Source organism: Chlamydotis macqueenii, chromosome 5, assembly GCF_036417535.1.
Source record: "Chlamydotis macqueenii isolate bChlMac1 chromosome 5, bChlMac1.mat, whole genome shotgun sequence".
Lineage (NCBI taxonomy): Eukaryota > Metazoa > Chordata > Aves > Otidiformes > Otididae > Chlamydotis > Chlamydotis macqueenii.
In genome coordinates, this window is record NC_141560.1 from 43,927,845 (window position 1) to 43,953,293 (window position 25,449).

General features: G+C 39.9%; 1 protein-coding gene across 1 annotated transcript in view; it reads left to right on the forward strand.

Annotated features, from left to right (window-relative positions):
- Positions 1-25,449, forward strand: part of CSTPP1 (centriolar satellite-associated tubulin polyglutamylase complex regulator 1) — a 75,897-nt gene that overhangs the window by 3,893 nt on the left and 46,555 nt on the right. The window contains exons 2-3 of the mRNA XM_086748759.1: positions 544-646; positions 19,042-19,172. Of these exons, the coding sequence (XP_086604885.1) occupies positions 544-646; positions 19,042-19,172 (234 nt within the window). The remainder of the gene's footprint in view (positions 1-543; positions 647-19,041; positions 19,173-25,449) is intronic.

The following is a 25,449-nucleotide window of genomic DNA, read 5'->3' on the forward strand; positions in this document are numbered from 1 at the left end:
CACCTGCCACTCCAAGAACATTCACTGATGCTTGTGTGGAAACAGATGTACTCTTATTTGCCCCTTTAGGGGAAAAAAAAAAAACAACTTTACGGAACAACCTTAATGCTACTTGGCTTTAGTAAGGAGGGAAGGGCAGGGAACACCTAAAGCTCTGCAACAGCTCCATGGATACAGCATTGGCCATCTGTAATGAAAGATGGTTGTGACTCAGAACAGAGATCGGGAACTCCTCGAGTAAGCATTTTCCAGTGAGGCAGTCTCACAGCTCCCTCTCATCTTCCTTCACTTCCAGAATCTCAGGGGCTTTTGAAAAAGGGTCAGCACTGTTAATGACTTACTCTGTGTAGCCAGGAAAGAAAGCAGGATTTAGGTGAGGAATTTTACTATCCATATCTGGGAGAATGAAACCTCTACTCTCTAACTTAGGGAGCAAATGCTTGTTGGCTTGTGGTGTAGGGCACAGAACTAGGCTGGTCTGGCTCTAGGCTTTGCAGGCCCCTTGTATTCTAATTTCTGTCTCTTGCTGTCTTTTATTTGCAGCTCAAAGACATGTCCTCACGTATATGGAGGATGCAGTGAGCCAGCTGCTGGAGAACAGAGAAGATATTAGTCAGTATGGCATTGCCAGGTTCTTCACTGAATAGTAAGTACATCAGGATGCTGCCAATAGGGCCAGTCTGAGGGGGGCTTTTGGAAACAGGCAGGGTACATGGAGAATGGAGCTGGACACATGGTGATTATGTTGTAAATGCTGGATTTCACTGGGTTAGCCAAAGGCTGCCTGAGCATGCTTCAGAAACGTGCAAGGGTTTCATACAGTTTAGTACCTCTCCTATTATAAACATTCATGTGGAGCAGTCACTTTGGGGAGCAGAGCTTTTAAAAGCGTATAGAAAAACAAATTCTGCTTCCCTTAATCAGGGCTATTGGTATCAAAAGCAGAGACTGCTTCTGGTTTCAGCAGCACTCATTCTTCTCTTTTCTGAGTGTGAATTTGAACTGTTTTGTCTCCTTATGTCATTGTTGTCCTGTTGAATGCTTGAATAGAATACCTCTTCCTCCCTTATAGCCTGCCTAAGTCCTTACATAATGAATGTAATAATTGATACAGATAATCTCTTCCTACTAATTTGAAGAGATTTTTAGGGGAGAAAAACTGTGTGCTGGTCTTCAGTATTGTTGATGTTGACTCAGCCGATTGCTGTATGTTTTGCCAACTTGATGATATCTTGCACAATGTCTAAAACTCTTCCAGGCAGTGTCATTAAAGATCTGTTGGTAATGCATGTGCTTGCAGTGGTTATATTTCTGTCTTTTGATGCAGATTTGAAAATCTTTCCTTGCTTGCTTCCTTTCCTGTTATCTTGTTCTGAGGCAAATCAATGTGCAGAGTATTTCACAACAATTTCTGTACTACAGCAGTGGAAGGGGATCTCAAAGCATGGGAGTAGCTTGCTTTCTTGGTTGACCACACTTTCAGGTTTTTTTTTTGTGGGTTTTGTTTTGTTTTGTTTTGTTTTGTTTTTTCTGCACATCAGTGCCCATCTAATCTCCAAATGAGATCTAACTTGGTGGTTTGATTGGACAATTTGCATTATATTTCCTTGCCCCATGTACATTTTCAGCTTTTAAGCAATTGAGATTCTCACTGGTAAATGAGTAGCTAAGATAAATACAGCAGCAAGTCTACGGGGAAATTCGTAAAGCTTTTTTTTTTTTTTTTTTTTTTTAGAGATAGACTAACAAGCAGTTCAATGCTAGCGTGGTTTTGACTGTCTTGGCAGAGGAGGTAAAATATGGGCCACCTTGCTACATCTGTTTATATAACAGATCTTTTGGGTAGATGGCATTGTAACAAGAAAATATGGTTTATTGATAGTACCTTATCTCTTTTGCTCTCAACAAAGTACTTCCAGCTTTCACTTGGCGTGAATCATCCATGTTGCAAAATCTGGAAGACCAATGCAAGACAATATAAAGGCAATTTTGTTAGAAGAATCAAAGAGTTTATCAAGGCTGTTTAGTTTTACTGTTAACCTTTCTCTGTAGCTTAGTGTAACTAGAATGAATACTGACTTTAAAAGACCTCAGAAATCTGTTTCAGAAGCAAATAATACTTGGTACGACACGGACTTTATAAGGAGATCGATATTTTTTGTTGTTATCTATAAAGTAGCTTAAACTTTCAAAATATATTAACTTTTGTAGACTACCAAAGTTGAAAAAATGCATAGTATCAGGAATGAAACTCTTACTATTCAAATCAATGAACATGGAGGTATACTTCCACATTCTGAGCAAGTTGCAGTGGTCATTGTTAAGTGAGGGTTGCTGGGGATTAATCACTGAGAGTCAGTATTGGGACAAATGAAGCTACAACCTATGCGCTTGATGTGACTGGGAATCATGATACTCCATCTGATATAGATGAGTTTCCACAGAAAGTAATGCTGAGGTTAGTCAGCTGAACAAATAGTCAATGAACAAGAGCTGAGGAAAGATAAAGACTGTGACTACAATGACCTCCACCCACCAACAGGATTTCTTTACCAGGGTTGAAGGCAAGGTGGCTCTGAAATACGCAGCTGAAATCATTGTTCAGGCATCTCTCCAGACTGGATTTGGTTTGCACCTGTTTTCAAGCTGACACCCTAGATCCTTTTCTAAACTTCTGATCATATATACTTAAAAAATTAAATGGCGAGCAAAGAGCTCTTCCACACTTTTTGAAACTACTCATGTTGCTTCTCTGTAGTATTTCTTCATCATGACATGATAACCACCTTCTTTTAACTTCCTATTCCTCTTCTACCTTTGAAAGAAAAAATAGTAATTCAAGATCATTATAACACAAAAAAACCTGTCACCATAGAGCACAACCCTCTGGTTGACTTAGGTGTTGGAGATCATGTTTTTCCTATTTACTTTCAAAGAAAGATGTGAATTTCTACAGTGGCTTTTTGTTCACACTGAGTGTTCTGTGGAATTTCTGATGTCTTGAAAGACAGGAAAAGGCTGCATGTTCTTTTTTTTTTTCTGTGAGTAATATAGAACTAGTTATTATCTCTTATTTTCTTTTTTTTTCCCTCTTTTCTTTTTATTTTTGTTCTCTTATAGTGTGTCTGGAGATTAGTAGATCAAACTGTGTCCCTGTACCAAAGCACAAACAGGCGTAGTAATTTTGAGAGCTGTGAAACTCTTAAGATTTGAAATGTGGGATTATTTATTTAAAGTGGAGAATAAATGATCAGCAGTATGGCTGTGTAGGTAGACTCAGAATATGAAGTTTCCTGTTATGAAAGTGTCATACGTCCTGGCTCCCAGGGCTTAGTGGTGAACCCTCACTAGCCAGTAGATTTCTGTCCATCCACACAAATGTCCGCATTTGTTCAGGCTGTGCTTTGAAGGCTACATTGCCTTTGTATTGCTCTGCCAGGCAAATAAGCCTGATCTTGATTTTCATTTTTAATCTCAGTATCTTCTAACTCAAAGATAACTTGTGACATTCCAGAAAGTTTGTGTGCACTCTCCCAGTGTTTTCCTGGTTCCAGGTTATTCTAAGTGAGAGGACTGATAATGTGCATATTTTGGAGTTTGATGCAATGTTTTGAGATGAAGGGACTTGGTATATTAGGGTGTCCAGTTTTTCACATTGTGCTTTCCCTATTTATGCTCACTTAAAATTAAAGACCAAGCCCAGGGTTTATAAAGCTAGCAGGTAGGACCAAGCAAATGAGTTGTTGTTTTGTTTTTTTTTTTTTTTTAAGTGCATATGGGATAAAATAATTGCTTCTGTCAGTTTTCAGAAATAATGAAGTTACTGTGTTATGGATGAGTGTTAGATATTCTCCAAAGTCTTCTCAGAGGGCACAGTTTTCATAGAATCACAGAATAGCTTCGGTTGCAAGGGTCATCTAGTTCAATACAGTAGAGTGGTGTTCCATAGACCTCTCTCACTGGATTCAGCACCGACGAGCAATCACGGCCTTTCCGTCATGTGTTGCAATGCCCCACTCACCGTGAGTCACTTGAAGTCTTTGCACCAGTTACAACAACTACTTTTATGGGTAATTAAGAAAATTTTGTGGGGGTTTAGCTTACCTGAGTGAAATTTCAGACCTGAAAACTGTGTGGTCATGTAGCTCTGTATGGATCAAGCAGTAAGTGTTTTGTGGGCAATGAGTGTTTCTAGGAAATGAAACTGGGTATGTATTCCACTGCTGTCCACAGCCTATCACCGGGATTGCTGATTGCAGAGGGCTGACCTTCGTTGCGACAGGCCTCCTTACAGAATATTTTTGGTCTTCAAGGATATTTTTCTCCCACTTTATTCCATTGTTCATTTGTCCAAATCATGTGGACATCTGCTTTCAATCTTGGGAGTTCCTTGAGGCTCCCCTCATCTGACTCACTCCTGACTCTTACAGGAATGGGGATCAATCACTCTACTGCCAATTAATCCACATGTTTTAGCTAAATGAGTAAAATTATGCCTCTCTTAGGACTAGGCTTGATTTTATAGATACGCTGAAATGCTACTGCTATTTGTTCATTACAAACCCAAGAAATCTCTGCTCTGCGTTTGAATCTCCATGAAATGCAGACTCTTGAAAGCCCTCTGTGTAATTACACACTAATGCTGCTTTACTTCTTCCAGCCTAACTTCTGTGCCAACATATCTTAAAGGGACATGTTCCTCCTATACATTATTTATCATTCTGTTTTCGTGATCTTTCCTGTACTGAAGAAGAACAGGGCCCCCATGCTAATGCATTTGATCACGCAGAGGGAATGTGCATAGCATCCCCTTTTGTATTTTCTGGGATCTTGAAGGGAGTCTGTGTGGCTTTTTTTTCACTTCAGCTGGAAGAAGCAGCGAAAAAAGATTGACCAAGAGACTTTACTAATAGTAATTTGTGCTTTTCTTCTGGGCTAACCCTTTGCTTGAAACTTTCTCTTTCAGCTGGCAATTAGATGTGCTGCTCTGTTCAAGACTATGTGGAAAGTTCAGAAATATTAACCAGTGATAACTTACCTTGGACAGGAAACTTCTTCCTATCACTTCTATAGTTTGTTTGATAAAACAAACACAAGTGAACTGGAGACACAGGAAAAGGTGTGCTTTTTTTTTTTTTTTTTTTGGTCCATGTTCTCCTCCCAGAACACTTCTTGTTTTCTTTTGTTTCTGGTGAAATATCTCTCTGACCACCTGCCAGCTGGAGCATGTTTGAGAAAGACATCTTACTTTCAGCTTGCAGGTGCAGCACTACTTCCACTGGGCTCTGCAAACTGGTGTCTAAGATCTCTTTTTTTTTCTGTAAAGGCTGTTTCTTCTGGCTCTAACTTGTAGTGCCCCTGCTGGACCTTGTGTCACAGTAGGATAATATTTATCTGAGAAAGTGTCTGTGATTTGTGTGTTTGGGCGGGATCAAGGGTCGGACACAGCTTTTAGATCTCTTGTGTGCCTCGCCATTCAAAATACCAGGTCTGCGCAGTGTAGAGCCCTGTTTTACCCAAAGGAACGTTTGCTTTGTTCAGAGTAATGGGGCTGCCAGTGCTATATAGTTTGAGATCCTTGGATAGGAAGATGTTATCGTGGTGAGAAGTATCAACTTCTAGCAATGAAAGTACCTCATTTTCTCTTGCAGTCTGAATTGGCTGGAACAATTTGCTCAATTCATTCCTTCGGGACAAATATGATACTACTCTCTTGGCTTTCTCTGGCAATAGCAGTGACACAGGCTTTGGTATCAGAAAAACTTTTGGCTTGTTCAGTCCTGTACTGCTGTGCAATATTACCTAAATAAATCTGTAGAGTAAACAATGTCCTCCTTTTTAAAATGGCCTCAGTACCCTTGTGGGGGAGGGTAGGGAGGAAGGGCCAGGAACGAGACAGATGGGATACCCATGAGAAATAATCCACTCACTGAAGACAGCCTTAATTGGCAACTGGAAATGTGCTGAATTATCTGCTTATAAAGAGGAGAGATTCTTAGAGCTAGCTTAGAGCCATCAATTTATTTTTTGTTTTGTTTTTTTTTTTTTTTTTTAATCTTTGTGTTATGTAGGCCTTTATCATTGTCGTCATCTTGCTGTCATCTACTTTGCATCTTTCCCCTCTTCACAGTAACTTGTTCTGTCTTGTTTGCAAGGCTAGTGTAAACTCTTCCAGACAGAAATGATATTGTACTGCATGTACTTTACAGCATCTAGCATTGTAGAATGTTGTCTCTGTGCGTTATACAACTGTAGTATATACAGCACAAATAGCAGTGAGAAGGTCCTTAGGGCTTTAACAGGTTGTGTCAGATTCCCTTTCTGAGAGACGGAGCTATTCATTAGAATTTCTCAGTAAGACTCTTTGGGGGTTGTTTTTTTTTTTTTTAGTGTTAGTTCTGTGTGTGTTGGTTTTGAGCAACTCAGTAGCCTCTGGGAAGTAACAATACTTTCAGATTCTTAACAAAAAAATGTTGATATTATCTCTGATATAATCTTACGAGCATTTGCAAAAATAATATTTCATGTGTTCCTCAAATACTGTCAGGATTCCTACGTATCTTCTGCTCTGGAGAGAAAAGGATAAAATTATCACATTCAATGCCATACTGAGCCATCAGTATGAAGCTGCTGCTGTCAGTGACCTAGCTGTGAAGCAGTCCTTTGGGCTGAAAATTTCAGCTGGGATAATGTGCTTGATGGTTCCTGACAGGCTCTTACTTGAGATTCCTTGATCCTTAGAACACTGCTGCCTCTCCTTTGCTCCTCAGTGGTCAGCGAAAAGAGAATGAATATATGGACTCAGATGCAGCACTTGTGCCAGAAGCTCCGAGGAGTAGATTTTGCAGCTAATGTGAATAAGTTGCTATGAGAGAGCCATTTCCAAAGTCTCTCTCCACAGAGTAGATGCATTTGCAGGACTGAATTTGTTGATAAATCTTTCTGGGGAACCTATTTCTCCACTTAGAGTGTTGCTAATGGAAACAAAGCCTTTCTGTTAAAGTCTATTTGTTGCCTTCCGGTTTTACCTCTACACGGAAGAGTTGTCAGAGTGGGGAAGTCTCTTCTTTGTAATCTAAGTTTTTCTAACCCATATTAGAAATGGAATTTCAGTACCCCTTGTCTACTGTGCATGGGGTATGCATTTTGCATGAGAGCTACGGAAGATTTTCAGCATGTGGATAATTTGATTTATTTGTGATTAAAATTATGTGAATCTTGTCCAGAACCTGCAGATCTGCCACCTGAAACACGATGTTTTTGTTATAGAATTGCTTGACAGCAGAAACAGTGTAGTATCTTCATCTGACAGGTAGGATCTATGAATTCCTCATTTTCCCAGAGTTGTTTCTTCGTAACAAAGAAATTGCAACAAGTCCTAGCCTGACAAATATGCTGATTGGGATGACTGCTGTTGAGTAAACAGCTGGAAAAATGCATATATTAATGGAAATAACACTGATTCCCACTGTAGTTTGTACATGTTGCCAATATATTAGAAAACGTAATGTTTTCTTCCCACGTACTTGAGAATCTTGCAGGTGAGTGGATACTCAGATTAATCCAAACTCTTGCAAAGAAATACAGGAGGAGGGAAAAGGTAAAGAAGCTTTTTGGTAAGCAGAACAAACTCAGAAGGTTTATAGCTAAAGCAGCAACATAGAATTGAACATGAAAGATAACGTTTACCATTAATACTGCGTGCAATAATATACTCCATGCAGGAATCTTATAATACTGTTTTGGTGACACAAAAATCTAGAGAACTTGCCATAGCATATGAATGTTAGCAGTTGATATCAGCACCTTGTCAGCACAGCATAGTTGTCCATAGATAACCCTTCACTTGCCTATACGCTGACTTGAGCTGTAGTGTGCTTTTGCTGTTAATCACAACTTTTATATGCAGTGTGGTCAGATTATGATGTTTCTAGTATGTATTCAGTGGTGTAGCAGTGCAGTCTTTGCCCACTTTTTTCCTGTTTCTTTACATCATGGAAACTACATATTTATTTGTGATCTTTGTCAGAACCGTTGCAGCAGAAGTGGACTGACTACTTTATGGAGACATTATGTAGTTGGGTATATTTGTATTCCTTCTTACAGCCTTGACTGTTGAAATGCAACACATTTGCCATGAAGTTGAGCTTCCTTTAACGATGGTTAAAACCAATTCTGTATAGACAGTGTTAATAGCTAATAAAACTGGAAAACAGACATTTGAAATTTTCCGAAAGCCCAAGTCCAGAAGCCTGGCAAATGGTAGAAGTGTTAGAACTATATGTATCCCAGTTAACTGTGTTTGTGCTGTTTCTCTGGGCTAGAGCTGAATGTACTATCCGCTGTCTACTCTTAGTTCATAGGTCTAGTGTAATTCTGTTTATGCTTCCCATTTTTTTTATTGCTTTTCATTATAGTTGTTAATGTTACTACTACAGATTTGGAGATGTATATGTGACCCCAGCTGAGAGTTAAAATCAGACTTTTGTGACGCACTTCAAATGTGTAAATTTATTATTGAAACAAGCCTAGATAGTTTAGGGAGAGAAGGAAAAGGACAAAATCCTAGGGTTTGCTGAAAACTGATCTCTGTGATCTTGATTAGGAGGTCAGAGAGAAGTAATTTTTCTTGGTTGTGTGCATTTCTGATAGAGTTTTCCTTCTCCCCAGTCCATTGCACCGTCTGCATTTGGCAGTACAACAAAATAGGTACACAAGTCACTGTTGTTCCTAAGAAAGTCTTTAAGGAGCCTCCTGTATGTATGCTCTTTGCGGTTATTTTGCCATAACTGATGTCATCAGTTGAGTATTTCATAGTGCTCATCATATCCTTTTTGGGATGCCACAGGATCTTTTGTTTAATTTTAGTTTCTCCATCAGTCTACTTGTTCTTAATATCTGTGGTATTGGGTAGTTACTTCATTATCCCTGTTCTTGCATTGCTGATCACAAATCTCTGACCTGTTCTAGTTTGTATTCTTGCAGAAGTGAAAGGGCCCTCGAGTCAGAATTGGTGAACTCTGGCAATCTTATACTGTCTGTCTTCCACTGAGGAAAGGTCTGTAGTAGAGCTTGCTATGATGCAAAATAGATATTTGATGCTGAGATCGCTGTTTCACAAGCATCTTTCTCCACCCTTCTGGAAAACAGCTCAACTGTGCTTGCTGAGTCAGTGTGTTGGAATATGCAGGAAAAAATGAGAAAGATAAATGGTAACATATCCACAACAGATAGAATGAGACTATCTACAGTCTTTTGCATACAATCTGCAATGTGTGTATAAAGCAATAATATGTTTTCATGCTTGGTCACATGCCGTAAGGATTTGATTTCCTGCAGCTGCTGTAAATGTTTTGAAGAAAATGGTTTTACTAATGTGAAATTGGCACCTGGAATTCAGTAGAAATGCACTAGAGAACAGCAGCTTTAGAAAAACATAATAACCTAGGAAGTTTGGTACCCATTGGTATTTTTCCCCTTAATATATGGGGTTTTTATTTTTAAGAATTACAAAGCATGGTTTTATCCTACTCTGTTGGGATTTTTTTTTTTGACATACTATTTCCTCTAGTAAAGTTTTTGATGTCTTAAGCTGTAAGAGAACCGTTGTTGAATACATGATAGCTTCATCAATACCTATACCTTTCTCTGTATTACTAACTCATATGGTTTAGTTCTGGTTTTAATTAGGCATTTTCGTGTAAGTCTAGACTATTATATGCATATAGGAGATCAATTACAGAGGAGATCTTGGCTTCCATCTGTCTAAGCTTATAAGACTTCGTATTAAATTGGAATAAAGTAGTGTAAGTTTGAGGAATGCTTTATTTTTCCCAGAAAGATCTTTAAGAAAAGATACATCAGAATTGAGGTTGGGTTTTTGGGGAATTTTGTGGTGTTGGAACAAGTTTTGTATTCATTCTTAGGCTGTAAAATGTTGTGGTGTCACAGAAAATCTTGAGCATTTCTAATTGCCTTGCTAAGAATACATATGTTCCAATGTGGACAAGGCTAACAAATGTAAAATTTCTCCTAAATTGGATATGCCAAGCTGTGAAAATCAGCAAATACCCGCAGCAATGAATGTGATAAGATCCCATAATAGGATTCCTTATCCTTTACAGGATAAAATCCCTTAACTGTCTCTGCATCCTCATGAGTAGCAAACTGCTGAAAGTCTTGTAGCTTGCCTGAAAAATGCATTTTTAAAACTGGGTTTATCTTCCTTTTTTTTTTTGTTTTTTTTTTTTTTTTAAAAAAAAAAACAAAGTCTAATTTCTAGAAATCTAGATGTCTCCGGAGAACCTGAGACTTTCTATGCTGTGTATCATTGAAACTGTACAGAATCCAGAATACTTTTGTGTTAGAGACTTGCAGTAACCTCATGTCCTGCAAAATTAATCATATTGCGTGTCTTCAGATAAATTAGACAAACTGTAGCTGGTCAATGCTGTAGCCAAGCAGTTGTACTGAGCACGAAGTGGTTTGGCTAAGCAATCTCTAAATGCAGAGTTAGCACTAATGTCAAATGATGAAGCTTCATCTATGTTAAAGAATTTTGGCAAGGTTCATTTGTTGCCATGATGGAAATACTGGAAGCTGCTCAGTTTTTGATCTGCTGTAGTTCTTGCCAAGGCAACTGAATAGGTGAGAGAGTATTAGTTGTAAATACTTTTTTTCTTCTTCTGAAATTCTCCAATCTAACAAAGACTGAAAAGAGCAAATATGGGAGCTGCATGCATGGCACCAGTATTGAATCTCTTTGGAACAGTCAGCTATATTTCAGCAGTTCCCGGATCATCACAGTCATAATGTGATTGTGCTGCTACCTTTTAAAATAATTAAAAGTCTAATTTATGAAACATGGAATAGTCTTTCAATAAAAGATATAGGAGACTACATGCAGAATGGAGCAAGCAGGCTGAATTTTGAATTTGAATTTTCAAATTCATATTCCTCCCTCAGTGGACATTGACATTTTGTCGATTCCATAGCTACTTCCAGAGTTGTTGTTAGACTAGAGGAAATCTGAACACTACCTTCTATTGCTTGTATTTTTAATAAGATTTCTCTTCTTTTTGCCATCCTCTCGCTCTCGCCACAGGTTCACTATATGGTTTCCGTTGCATCTTTCAGCTGGTGAATGAATTCCACAGCATGACAAGGAGGGCCAAGAATGAGAATCATAGAATGGTTAGGGTTGGAAAGGACCTTCAAAGGCCATCTAGTCCAACCCCCCTGCAAGGAACAGGGACATCCCCCACTAGATCAGGTTGCTCAGAGCCTCATCCAACCTGGCCTTGAACATTTCCAGGGATGGGGCCTCCACCACCTTTCTGGGCAACCTGTGCCAGTGTTCTACCACCCTCATTGTAAAAAAATTTTTCCTAATATCTAATCTAAATCTACCTCCCTCTATTTTAAAACCATTGCCCCTAGTCCTGTCACAACAGGCCCTACTGAACAGTCTCTCCCCATCTTTCTTGTAGGCCCCCTTGAGGTACTGGAAGACCGCTATCAGGTCTCCCCGGAGCCTTCTCTTCTCCAGGCTGAACAGCCCCAACTCTCTCAGCCTGTCCTCATAGGAGAGGTGCTCCAGCCCTCTTATCATCTTCATGGCCCTCCTCTGGACCTTCTCCAACTGGTCCATGTCCTTCTTATGTTGGGGGCTCCAGAACTGGACACAGTACTCCAGGTGGGGTCTCACCAGAGCAGAGTAGAGGGGGAGAATCACCTCCCTCGACCTGCTGGCCATGGTTCTCTTGATGCAACCCAGGATGCGGTTGGCCTTCTGGGCCGCAAGGGCCTATTGCCGGCTCATGTTGAGCTTCTTGTCCACCAGCACTCCCAAGTCCCTTTCCTCAGGGCTCGCCTCGAACCATTCTCTGCACAGCCTGTATTTGTGCCTGGGATTGCCATGACCCAGGTGCAGGACCTTGCACTTGGCCTGGTTGAACTTCATGAGGTTGGCACGGGCCCACCTCTCCAGCCTGTCAAGGTCCCTCTGGATGGCATCCCTCCCTTCCAGCGTGTCGATGGCACCACACAACTTGGTGTCATAGGCGAACTTGCTGAGGGTGCACTCTATCCCACTGTCCATGTTGCCGACAAAGATGTTGAGCAGGGCTGGGCCCAGCACGGACCCCTGAGGGACTCCACTTGTGACCAGTCTCCACTTGGACATCGAGCTGTTGACCACCTCTCTCTGAGTGCGGCCATCCAGCCAACTCCTTATCCACCGAGAGGTCCGTCCATGAAATACATCTGTTGTGAATACATCTGTTGGTTAATAAAGGAAGCCAAAAAACAGAGATCTTGTCTGTGTGACAGTACAGGACTTGAATCTCCCTTCCCTCAGCATACAGGAGGCTATAGAGCAGTTCAGTAATGAATTTGCTTCTTGCCCCAAAATGTCTAGTTGGACCAGTTTGAACAAATACTGAACACATTAGCTGGAGAGTTAGCAACTTGGTTTGTGTAGCTATAGTTCTGGATTGTTTTATCTAATTATTTATTTATTTTAGGTTTGAGGGGAAAAGGGCCAGGGTTTTTGAGGGAAGCTGGGTAACAACTTGCAATGGTCTCCATAAAACTAGTTATAATAGTATTCGTGCAGCTGTCTCTGGAGTGCGCAACTCGCTGTGTTTTCTACTGTAAAAACTAAATTTCTGTTTAGATCAGCAAGGCCTTTCCAGACTCACTGAAACACCATGTGATCTGAAATAGCACCTGATGAGACTGAAAGAGCTAGTCCTGGCTGACTGATGCTTATCTCTGAAGGCTTCTTTACTTTTCCCTTAAGCACCTTGGAGGGTTTCTGCAGGGCTGTTTACCGTCTTCCATTGTATGCCCTTTCCCATCTAGGTTTCCCAGCTCATAACTCTAAGGGGAAGCTTTATTTCAGAGTAGAAAGGGGCCCCAATATGTGGCCTATTATATCCATATCAACTTGCTTACCCTTTTCAAACAGCTATTGTGTTTTAATAGGGCCCTGCCTGGCAGGGGGAGTCCGTAATTCCTACTATATAAGAATGGCCAGCTTGAGTTACAGCAAACTGCAGGATGCTGCTCTGATCAAAAGGCCTCTGTTTTTACAGATTCTCCCCCGCCCTGTTTGCAGCTTTTTTTTTTTTTTTTTTTCCTAATTTAATCCTGGGCTAATAATTCAACACGGTAGGGTCATTTTAGCTTTTGATTTGAAAGCTTCAAGGTGTTAAATTACTGACCTAGCATAGGAAAAATCAAGGGAGAGGGACTCTAAAAAAGATAAAGGGATTCTGAGTAACAAAGAGCAAGCACAGCAACTCCTTTAATCCTTTCCTTCTCCAGAATCTGTAGACTGGTCTCAGAGGGTTTGATTTGCTACAAAGCAGCATAAGAAGCTTCCTCGCTGCCTGCCCTGAGCTGTCACAGGTGCTGTGGTTCATTTCCTTTCAACCAGTACTTGGGATAATCTCTGCACCACCTGTACTAACTCTGCCGTGAATACAGAGATTCTGGAGCCTGTACCAAGAAGTTTGAAAACAAATAATTCAAATTTGTGTTACTCCTTTCCCTTTTTCCACACCCTCCAGCTGAAATAAACTTGAGTGGCTGAGATAGAAAGGATCTCAAAAAATCCAGCCGCTGTGTTTGCGATGTTACATCACCCAGTCTTGCCAAAATGTTGAGTGTTAATGATTTCCTATCTGCCTGGTTGTTACAAAAGGATTTTTCCTTCCAGCCAGTCATCAGGAATAACTTTCAGCATCTGTTTTGTCTTAACACTGCTAACGCATTTCAGAGGAAGTGCCTAAAAGGCACTGCTAATTTCATTAGAGGAAGGTGGTGATTTCCTTGAGGCTGACTTCATTGTCCCAAATGTTAATATGCATGGAATTTTAAAAAGCACTTGATATAACAGCTTCAAATTGAGGAATGCTAATGCTCTTACTTTACCTTCCGAGGGGGATAGCTAAAGAAACAATCCAATAATTGGTCTGAATATTGCAAGTAGTGTAGTACACTTAAACCAATAAGTGAAGAATAGAATGATCTTAAATTAAACTACATTCATGCAGCACTAATTTATTCATCACAGCAGTGGAACTGGTATTTTTTTCCCAATAGTCCCTACAGGTTTAAGTGTTCCCTCTCGGGGCTTGTTCCAAGCTAGGTAAGCCTGACTTTGCTATTTCAGAGCATAGCCTTGGAGTAAGTGTGATTAGTCGCTTGGGGATGCTTTGTGTGTGGATGAGTTATTTAACAACAGAAATTGCCTGGGTTTTAAAGCCTTTTGAATGTCAGTGTTTTCTATTGCTAGAGCTAGTTCTTTGTTACCCATTGTACAACAGTCTCTAATCCTAATACTCCTGATTATCCCTACTTACTTACTGTGCTTTGGTTCACACCATGAAGCAGTCTTGGAGCTTGCGACTTGGGTTCCTTTCAGATGAAACTAAACTGGAATATGTGTTCTAACTGCAAATGAACATTCAGCCCATGGGACCAGACTAGAGCTAGTCCAGAGTGTGTTTCAAGAAAAACAGACCCTGAGATACCCATAATGTTGACATCACGTCCTCTGCGCTGTTTCTCTGTACAGAAGTTTCAGTCAGTCTAGACATAGCCTCTGATGGCAACTTTGCATTTGAGACTAACTTATTTTTGCTTAAGACACTCAGTTGTGTTTTAATGACTTAGATACCTCTGTAACTGCGAAGAAAAGGGGGTGTTTGTCTGTGTGTAAATTGTTCACACTGGAGAAGCAGCATAAGCCTTCAAATTCAGTTTTTCTTCATGCTATTGATGGAAAATTAAGGCAGTAATGCTGTAAGTTAAAGAATAACAGTCCTTGTTCTCTGTTTCCCATTTAGTAGAGGAGGGGTCCTGTGAACTCGTTCAGCTCTTTGGATGGTAACCAAAGGAGGCACCTGCTAGGAGGGCAGCAGGTTTGTGGCACTCTTTTGTCCTTCTCAGGGACTTGGGGCTCTCTCTGCATTGTGCATATTTTGGCTTTGCCAAAGTTCAGCAGGCAGAGGCTAAGTGCTATAGTGAGTTTCAGTTGGGATGTTACCATAGCATCCTGGGACTTTTACAATCTATTTAGAAGTCCAAAGGTTTGAAAAGAGTGCTTGAAAGTTTCTGAACTCTGGCAAGTTGCCGAAATGTAATTACACAAAAGACAAAGCCGTACTGAAAGCAGCTCTCTTCAGAGAAGCAGCACCTGAGTGCTAGAGTTCCCAAGATTGCCATTTCTGAGAGCTGCGGCTGGTTTATCACAGTGTCCTCCCAAAACTTTTTGTCTTCCTCTCTTGTGCACATGACATCCAACAAGTGTAGACTGGATGTCCTGCAAGACGCAATTTTCTCAGCAGTGGCACTGGAAGAGACTCTGCTCTGTAGTTTGGCTGCTCTGGGGCATGTAAAGGAAAGGAGTGAAAAAGGAGGCATTTTGAAGTCTCTACTGCAAAAGTTTCTTTAGACCTTCCCATGAAGCAAGAACACTGCTTTATCTTTCTCTCATCTTTCTTTAGAATATTTTCACAGTGAATGGGAAAAGCTGTTTTGTTAACAGAGTATCCAGTTGTGTAACAATTCTTGTGTGAAATATGAGTGTTTTCGGTGAACTGGTGTTAACTAATGAACATTCAGTTTAATTTCTAGTCTCAGTTTCAGCAAGACCAATAAAAAAAAAATCACGCCATTAGTAACTTTAGTTAATGTTCTAGTTTGCCTGTCTATTTACTGGTAAGGTAGAGGGCCAGAGCAACCATTAGGTCTGCAATAGGAGACTTTTCTAGAGTTGCTGAAAACTTTCTTCTTTAAGGAATCTCTTGCAGATGGCTGCACTAAACGCCTAAACGGAGGAAAGGAGAAGTTAACCAGAGAAATGAAAAATTATTTTCCCTGCTTCTAGGTTCACAAACCCATTTGTAAATGATTGAGGACAACCTAATTCCTTGTTGAGATACCCTAGTTTGTTCGTAAGTCTTTCTCCTGCAAATGTGCTGATAAGCTCTGGCCACCTAACTTTCCTAAGGATGTAAGTTGTACAGTGAGAGAAGGACAGATAAAGGGAAGACTGAGCAATCCTAAGGGAAGAATCTCAGCAGCTGTTAAACTTGCTGAGAATGTTTGGGATAAGTTTGTTGCTTTGCTGTTGACGATATCTTGCTTACTTAAGCCATTTCTCTAAGTCTGCACCTTGTTTTATTTTTGCATTCAAAAGAAACTGGAAAAGACATCTGTTTGCATGTATATAAAAATCATAGGTAAGATGTTGGTCATACTCCCTACGTGCTGTTGGAATACCTGCAACAGCTTTGGGCCATCACCATTTCTTTTTCTTTTTCTTCCAGAAAGGTTTACCTGCAAACCATTACTACTTGCCACATTAATGGCAACATCACCTCTGGGCAATTATTACGGAAAAGGTGGCCAACTTATTTTTGTACTGCCTATCTACATGTGATAAAGTAACTTCAAAATACATAGTCAGTTCAAAATGTATAGTGTTCCTGTCTTGTAGTGATCTTGACCCTGCCTGAGAATAAATCTGTTGATTTGTCATTGGGCTGCTTGCTGGATAGCTCCATCATGGGCTGGTTTCTTTGAGCTGAATGTTTACAACTTACAAAAAGGAATTTATGAAGTAGAGTCTCTGAAATGCAGCATCTTAACTGGGATAAAATTCTGACTCCCATGCTTGCAGTCTTGAGCTTTTGGGGAAAAAATCCTTCCATTGTATAGTTAAACAAAATCTTATTGCAAAAAAATGAGGAATGAAAGAAATATTGTACCTCTGTTACTCAGCTAGCTGGAGGCACTTGGCTGTCAGCACATCCAGGTGTGCTGATGTTCCAGCACATCCACCCACTCTTTTAACTGAGTAAGCAACAACAAATGATATCATACCCTTCTAACTGCTAGGTTTAGAGCCATCCCATGCTGAAAATGGAAGTGCCTTGAGTTTTTGCTTGTTAAAAGTATGGAGTAATATAGTAGGGCTGTCTGCTGTGAATTAATAGTATATTAGCTTCATGTCTGGACCTTTCCATTACAGTTCTGCCAGGATCTGCTTCCAGATGTTGCATGTGCTGTAGTTCTGAGCAAAATAATTTGGTGCCTTTAGTTGAATCATTGTGCCTTCATCTTGTTGCTCTTCCTAAACATCTCTCTTATATGTGCCAACTTTCTGAAAGCTGCCTTCTCCTATTACACCAAATTTCTTTTTCATTCATATCCCTCTCTTCTCCATCACCCTGTCAAATCATCACCAAACTTAATGCAAATCAGAAATGAAAAAAGTCTTACAAGCTATGGTTTGGGATGAGAAGATCTGAAATCCCACTTCCAGCTTTGTCACAGGCATCTTGTTGGACTTTATGCAAGTTACTTTCCCTTATTGTGAATGCATTCAGTCTAAGGCAGTGAGCTACAGCACTTTGTAATGAATACTCTTTACGTACAATGATAGTCATGGGAGCCCTTTCCTGTAATTTTGGTGTATTTTGATCTGGCACATGATTTATTTATTTACTTTAATCTCTTGGGGCAATGTCTGTGCTTTCTTCTGGTTTGTGCAGCACTAATTTATGAATATGGTTTCATAAATACAAAATATTTGTCCATTATATTTACAGAAAGAATGCCTCTAATTCCAGGATTCAAGAGTCATGAGTGTTTCTTAATCATAAGTTATTGTACTTATTTTATTTGAGTTGCATTTCCTCCTGGGTAAGAGGACTAGAAACAATGTTCTGCACCTAGCTTTCAACACATGACAAAAAAAAAAAATCATTTATTAACTTGTCTTTGAGAATCAGGACATTAAAAAACAGAAATTGTGATTATTTTCTGGAAAAAAAAAAATGAATTGGCTTTTCTCCACACACCCTGCAGTTGTTACATGATCTTTTAATTTTGCTTAACTCTGTCTGGTATAATTTTCTTTCAAATGAGAGACCCTTTTCCATATACTATGAAGGACAAAGTGATTTAAACTACTTATATTTAAAGAGATTATTTAAAATTGCAAACTGAGAGGATTTACACTGACCACTGGATTTTGACTGTTGTAGAGATGCTACCTATGGAGAGGTTCTGCTGTGATGAAAGTAAACTTTTATCTTTTCATTAATTCTCTCTTATGCGGGAGTGTTAAGCTGCTGTCCCAAGTGAATGTTTTTAATGATCTCTCTGGAGTGTTTGAAAGCTTTGTCCCACTTGCGTGATGCAGAGTGAAATGCACAAAATCTATCTTTGAGGCAACCCTGTCATACGTTTTGGTATATAAGGTTTGTATTTGCATTTCTATTGTTCTTGCACGTGGAGCTTTACCATGCCCAAAGGAGAGCTTCTTGCACTTTAGAGGAACGTTTTTAAGACAAATGTTTACTGTAACAATTTAGCCTAAACTGCTTATAACTCAGATATAAGAAAATTGTACTAAAATACAAGAATGTGAATATCAAATTCGCTATTCATCATAGTAACCAACTACTCTTTCCAAAATGCGCTAGTGCAAAGTGTGGTTTAGTGAGGTGTCAATCTGCTTTTCGTGACAACTGAAGTAGATTTTATACATCTAATACAGTCAAGTTTCAGTAACCTAGAAATGAAATCTTGAGGCTTCTCTTAAAGAGGATTTTTTTTTTTTTGTTTCATTTTGTGGTTTCACAGAAAACTGTGGTGAGAATAGCAGTGAAGTTCAAATGGTACTAAAAGAAAGGGCATATTCTGGTCAGATAAACAACAGTTACTGTTGGCCAGGCAATTTCCAATGGATTGGTTTCAAATAAGTGGCTCTTGGACACCCCTTGCTGGGATTCTTTAGAATGAATTTTATTTTCACAAACCTTTAATTCCTATAATTAAGTTCCAATGTGTGGTTTTTGCAAATAGTCTTCTCTCTAGAGAACAGATGGGTATAGACTTTGGAGATTTGGTTTCACAAAATATAACTGCCAGTGGTTTTCTTGTTACTGTTCCAGCTGGCCCCAGAACATTCATATCGGTTCAGCTTTCTAACGTTCTCTTGTTTTGACTTTTTCTCTACAGTTTTAACAGCGTGCGTCAAGGGACACACATCTTGTTCCGTGAGTTCAGCTTTGTTCAAGCTACCCCTCATAACAGGGCATCTTTTCTTCGGACCTTCTGGAGGTGTTTCCGAACAGTGGGGAAAAATGGAGGCAAGTATTCCAGCATCTGCTGCTGTCCTGTTACCTTGTCATTAAAATAATTAGCCAGGCTATTAATGGTGTACAAATACTGATGCTTCACACTGTGTTCTGATGTTCTAACATTGTTAATGGGGAGGCACCATCACAGTTGCCTGTGGAATATTTAAAAAATGCTCTCAGCATAAAGTAGCATAGGAGCTCCTTATTGTCAGTGCTACTTCCATTACAGGACAGCATGTCAAGCAACAATACATCAGAAGGTGGACATTTGTGGGCCTATGCATAGGGATGGATAGGGGAAAAACAAAAAAAAGTGCTGGCATCACTGGATGTGAGCAGGGTAGCAGACCTAGAGATGGTTAGAATATAGGGTATGGAGCATGAGGGAAGTAGGTGCTGAGATTATCAGACAGTTAAGATACCGAGTGCTTCGACTAGGAGCTGTGCAGGAAGTAGAGTATATAGCAGTGTTGGGCTGTAGGGTGGTGAATGCTGCCACCCAAACTGTGCACATCTCGTAGATGATGTTGCAGGATCCTTATGGCTGTGGAAGGGATCTGACAACTGACAACTACATGACCTCTTCTCCAACCCTGCCCACAAGGAAAAAGCTCCAATGCCAAAATAACTATTCAGCACTGTACTATCTTGTCTAGCTATTCTTATACTGCACTTGGTGTGGTAGGTATTACAGAACTGGCCAGAGTTCAAAATAAACTTATGTAACTACATGCAACTAAAACTATATTTTATTTTAGTTTTAATTTAGTATTTTAGGCAAATACACTGAATGTTGCTGTACAAACACGAATTTTGGTGTTTTTTTGTACTATAAGCCTCACTTGTTTCAGGCTGTTCAGCCTCCCTTCTTGTTGCAGGGAAGACTAGAACCTAGATAAAACCTGACCTTCTGGCTAAGCTTTGCCACACTTCCACTCATGATGAACAGAGTTTGCAAGGCTATGCATAACAAGTTTACGGTTTTGACGTATGCCATTTAGATCCTTGGAAATTAGACACTTGCAGTTAAACATGACAAAATCTGTAATTAGCTGCTGGAGTGACTGACTACGCTGTCTGTAACACCTTCTTCCCAGTAATAGGTATTTTGTTGCATTCCAAATAATTTATATTAGTTCAGGGATTATATTTTTAAGTTTTCATGTTAACTGTATGGTACTAACCTAACCAGTAAGCAGTGAGGACCTATCTAATTTGAGGTCAGGTCATAGTCAGGAAAGATAAAGTGTAGACTCCTAGAACATATTTCTGTAAGAGGGTTATAGTGAAGAAGTCATCCACCAGAACTGCAGCTGGCAGTGGTGAACCTTGTTGACAAACTGAGAAGCAACTGTCTGATGGAAAATACCCACTGCTATATTTTTCAATGCAAGTTTTCATCAGACTTCCTCTATCTAGCATCTGACTGCAGCCAGATGATGAGTACCTGGATTTGTTGGAAAGACCCAAAAAGTTTTGGCTACATATCTCCCTTCTCTCTTACTTTTAGCAGTTTTATGTGAATATAGAAAAGGTTGTGGAAGAAAATGTAGTCACCAAGGTACTTTGAAGGGGAAGGGGGAGCATAGGAACAAAAGCTCAGGTGGATGTTACTATGCTTTGGTTGTGGTCTTAAGAGTTCAATTTTTTTTTTTTTTTTTTTTTTTTTTTTTACTTTAAAGTCCAGTGGCTGCACTTCTTAGTCTAAGCAAATATGACATGCTTACCTATACATTTATATATTTGTATAGATTTTCTTTTTACGTTAACTAGAAGCAGAAATGCATTACTTTAGAGAACTTGCTACTTTTCATCCACTCAGTCCAATTTCTCTGATTCTCTAGCAGTAATTACAGACTAGAACTTTGATTTTATTAATTTCATTTTTATTTGCTATAGGATTTTTCTGCTCTACTTGGTCATAGGGGAACTTGGAAAATTCATGATCTCTTAAGAACTAAACTCATTTGCTAAGCTGAAACTGTGCAACGTGGTGAGTGAAATATGGTCATTACCACACTCAGGCATAGACTGGACCTGGATTTCTTTCCTTGAAATACATTGCTTTTAGATGAATGTGGGAAGAAGTCACGTTACACAACAAATAGCAGCAATCAGAAGTGAGATCACTGGTGATCTGAACTACACAATGAGCCTCTTAACAACAGAAAAAGTCAGACTAAGTGATGCCCAAAGCAAGTAAGACTCTCAACTTAGAGCTTTCTTTAGAAATGTGGCTGGTGGTACATCTTTTCATTGGATTATTCCGGAAATTAGTTTTAAGTTGTTTCTTTATCATCACTGCACTAGAACCCAAGACAATATGTACTTATCACATTAAAAACAGTTATATAAGCTTGCATGGAATCATGACTCTACCTACAGATAGTTTGTTGCTACAGCATCTCATTTTATGATGATATAATTTAAACATTGTATTGGAACATTGTATGTGCAGGAGTGTATTGGATTTGCGTGGCAAGGTTTTGGTAGTGGTGGGGTACAAGGGTGGCTTCTGTGAGAAGCTGCTAGAAGTTTTCCCCATGTCCGATAGAGCCAATGCCAGCACCTCCAAGACGGACGCACCACTGGCCAAAGCTGAGGCAATCAGCAATGGTGGTAGCACCTCTGTGATAACATATTTAACAACAGGGAGAAAAACTGCTGCACAACACGTGCCAGAAGAGAGGAGTGAGAATATGTGAGAGAAACAACTCTGCAGACAGCAAGGTCAGTGAAGACAGAGAAGAGATTCTTGTGCAGCCCATGGTGAGGCAGGCTGTCCCTCTACAGCCCATGGAGGTTAATGGTGAGGCAGATATCCCCCTACAGCCCATGGAGGACCTGATGCCAGAGCAGATGGATGCACTCAAAGGAGGCTGTGACCCCGTCGGAAGCCTGCGCTGCAGCAGGCTCCTGGCATGACCTGTGACCCTTTGGATGGAGAAGCCTGTGCTGGAGCAACCCTTTCCTGAAGGGCTGCAACTCATGGAAAGGACTCGAGCTGGAGCAGTTTGTGAAAGGCTGTCTCCCATGGGAGGGACCCCGTGCTGGAGCAGGGGAGGAGACTGAGGAGGAAGGAGCAGCAGAGACAACATATGATGAATTGACTGCAACTCCTATTCCCCGTCCCCCCGCACCACTCAGCGGGAGGAGGTAGAGAAACTGGGAGTAAAGTTAAACCTGGGCAAAAGGGAGGGGTGGGGGAAAGGTGCTTTAAGATTTGACTTTATTTATTATTATCCTATTCTGATTTGATTGGCAGTAAATTAAACTGATTTTCCCAAGTTGAGTCAGTAGTTGCTGAGTGATCGCCCTGCCCTTATCTCGAGCCACGAACCTTTCTTTATATTTTTTCTCCCTCTGTGCAGCTGAGGAGAGGGAGTGATAGAGTGGCCTGGTGGGCAGCTGGTGTCCAGCCAAGGTCAGCCTGCCACAGGGAGGTAGGTAAGTTACAGAGTCCTGGTAAGAAATTCTGGTTATCCTACCTGTGCAATAGAGCATGGGACAAACAACCTTCTGCTTCTGAAAGCAGAAGCATTATAGCTTGGATTAATGTTAGCATACTGCTTTTGAGACCTGAACTAGTATCTTTCTGCATTTGGTACCCTATGTCAGGTGTATGGAGAGTTATTCATCGAACGCCCTTTTTATTTCAAGAGAATTTCTGTGTGCAGAAAGGGGTGAAAATGTGCCCTTTACCTTCTACAGCAAGATTCTCCTGTGTCCCAATTTTATCTCCTGGGTTTGTTTTTGGCCAGGGATTGCTCCATGCTTCAGTATTGTCATTGATTTATGTCTGGGAAGAACTATAAAGGCATCTTTTGTCTTCCTTTATCAAAAGTATTACATTCACTAGCTTCCGTGTCTCCCAGTATGTTCTTGTTTTTATTTATTCCTTTGTCATAAAAGTGTTTACTGCCATTTTCCTGTCTCATTTACTTTAAGTTTCATTCTAGATTTGAATTTCTGTTTTAGGAGTGAGTGATGGCTTTTTCTTAGTTTTGTCCATCTGTGGAGGATATCTCTGATAAACTGTATAAAAGCCAGCACTGTGAGGATATAGGTCAACGTAATTAATGAGAACTTGCATCAAAGCTTGCACCCTGGCTGGAGGAAGCAAGGGAGAATAAAATTAAAGATGTAAGACAATGCAATTTCCAAGCTTATACAAACTCAAAAAACCCCAAACAGACAAAACCCCCCACCTTTCCACTTCTGTGTGTTTCACTGGGATTTTAGAAAAGTAGACAATTTCTCACAAATGAATGGACTGATTGCTTAATCTGGCTGCTAGTTGCTCCCCCTTCATATGGGGAAATCTACTGCTTTGCCTGTTAGTCTTGAAATAACTGTGCCTTGACTTGGAATATGCACCTTGTTCGCAGATGCATCTAACCATGAGTTCTCAAAGGGCCAATAAGAGAGAAATCTATCTGAACAGAAGTAATACTTACACGTAACAATCAATATATGTGCGGAACCATGTATACACTAATTGAAGTGCGCTAACGTTACTATTTCTCTTGGGAAATTACTGTAGATATTACTTTTCTACTTAACTCCTTAACCTTTTGAATTACTGGAAAGTAGTTCTTCATGGAGAAATGCAGCAGTTTTTATGTTACATTTTTCTATGTTAGCCCTGCTACTTGATGGGTTCTGGTTATATTGCCCTTCATAACTCCTTTGTTTGGAGGCTAGATTTATTTTTCCTTTTGTCTCCAAATAGCAAGGAATAATGACTAGCTTTTTTGTTTGTTTTTTAAAGATAAATTCTATTTGGTGATATGCTGCATCTATTTTTTTACAGGATTTGCTGCTGTTTTTAGAAGCTTAGCAAAATGCAGTGTTCTGTTTTCAAGTATCTGGGATTCCATGCACTGGGGGAAAAAAAGAGGTTTATTTTAGAATGTAATCCACTGTCAAGAAACTGAGGTGGAGTTCACAAAATTTCTTCCCTCCCTTAAACACCAATGATACACAACACCCATAGAGGTGGTTAGAGGACAGCTAGCTTGTGTGTTGAGAAGCACAGAGCATAATGCTCAGTTAGCAACAGATTTCTTCCAGAGGAAGGCAAAATGACCAGAAGTCTTGTTTTTCCCTCTGCTTATGTTTAAATTGACCTCTTGGAATCTAGTTGACCTGCTCTTTTGAATTGTCTGTTCCTCAGGACTCTTTAATTAAAACTGTGCTTTCTCAGTTTAAACAGCCCCTGCAGAGTTCTGCTGTGAAGCTTCATAAGGTCAACATATGCCTCTCCCAACCCCCACGGCTTTCATGTCTTGTTGGTTCTCTGTTTTTAATTAAAAAGATTTTTTTCTTAAATGCTTTCCAGCCAATTAGGGAAATTTTGCACCGAGAAACTTGTTCCAGGCCTGATGTATTGAGAAGTGAATAGAAAGTTCAGTTAGGACTCTTGGCACTTTTTTCTAGAGCCCTAGCTTTCTGTGGTGCTTTTCAACAGCTTTTCTTTTTTTTTTTCTTCCCCCCTTTTTTTTTTTTTTTCCCCTCTCCCCTCAATTTAAAATTGCTTCTGGTAAAAATAGCTGCTATTTGATAGCTTAGATATAGCCCTGGAAAGGTCCAACACCAGATACAGGATCTTTTCCTTCCACTCAGGGTTGATTGTTACTTTATTTAGATGCCCACACCACAGAAGCATAGAACTGCTGGAGAAAGTGTGTTGGGCTATATTGGGTAAGGATCCATATCTTATAAACTTGTCTTGTGTCTTTCACATTCGTTGCGTGGTGTAATGGCTGCCTCTTTGCTTCTGCACATTTGAATTAGGAAATTTGAAGTCTTAACTACCCTTGGAGCTTGTGGAAGGAAGGCTTATCACAACATAGTACACAAGCTGTGTCACGCAATGAGAAGACTGGTATGTCTCTCTGACTAGTTCTTCTTGACTTAGCCAGGAAGGCTAGATTCCTTACAAACATTTTTAAAATGCCATATCCATATGATTCATATAACTTGGAGACTGAGGAGAGGTAGAAGGACCACTGTCCTCCCAGTTCTTTTTTGAAAGATGCTATTTTAATGCATTTTACTGACAAAACTGGTTTCTTGAGGTTTCAAAACTCCTTCTTTCACTATTGTCATTCTAATGCTTCCACATGTAACTCTCTATATTAAATTTCTCCCTCTTTTTTTGACTCCCTCCCTTGTAAGCTGTTACGCTATCTCCATTTGTAGCTTAGCTGATCTCTGTTTAGTGAAATGCATGGACAATACAGTGATGATCACAGCAAATGTCAGAATCTTTTGCCCTTTCAAT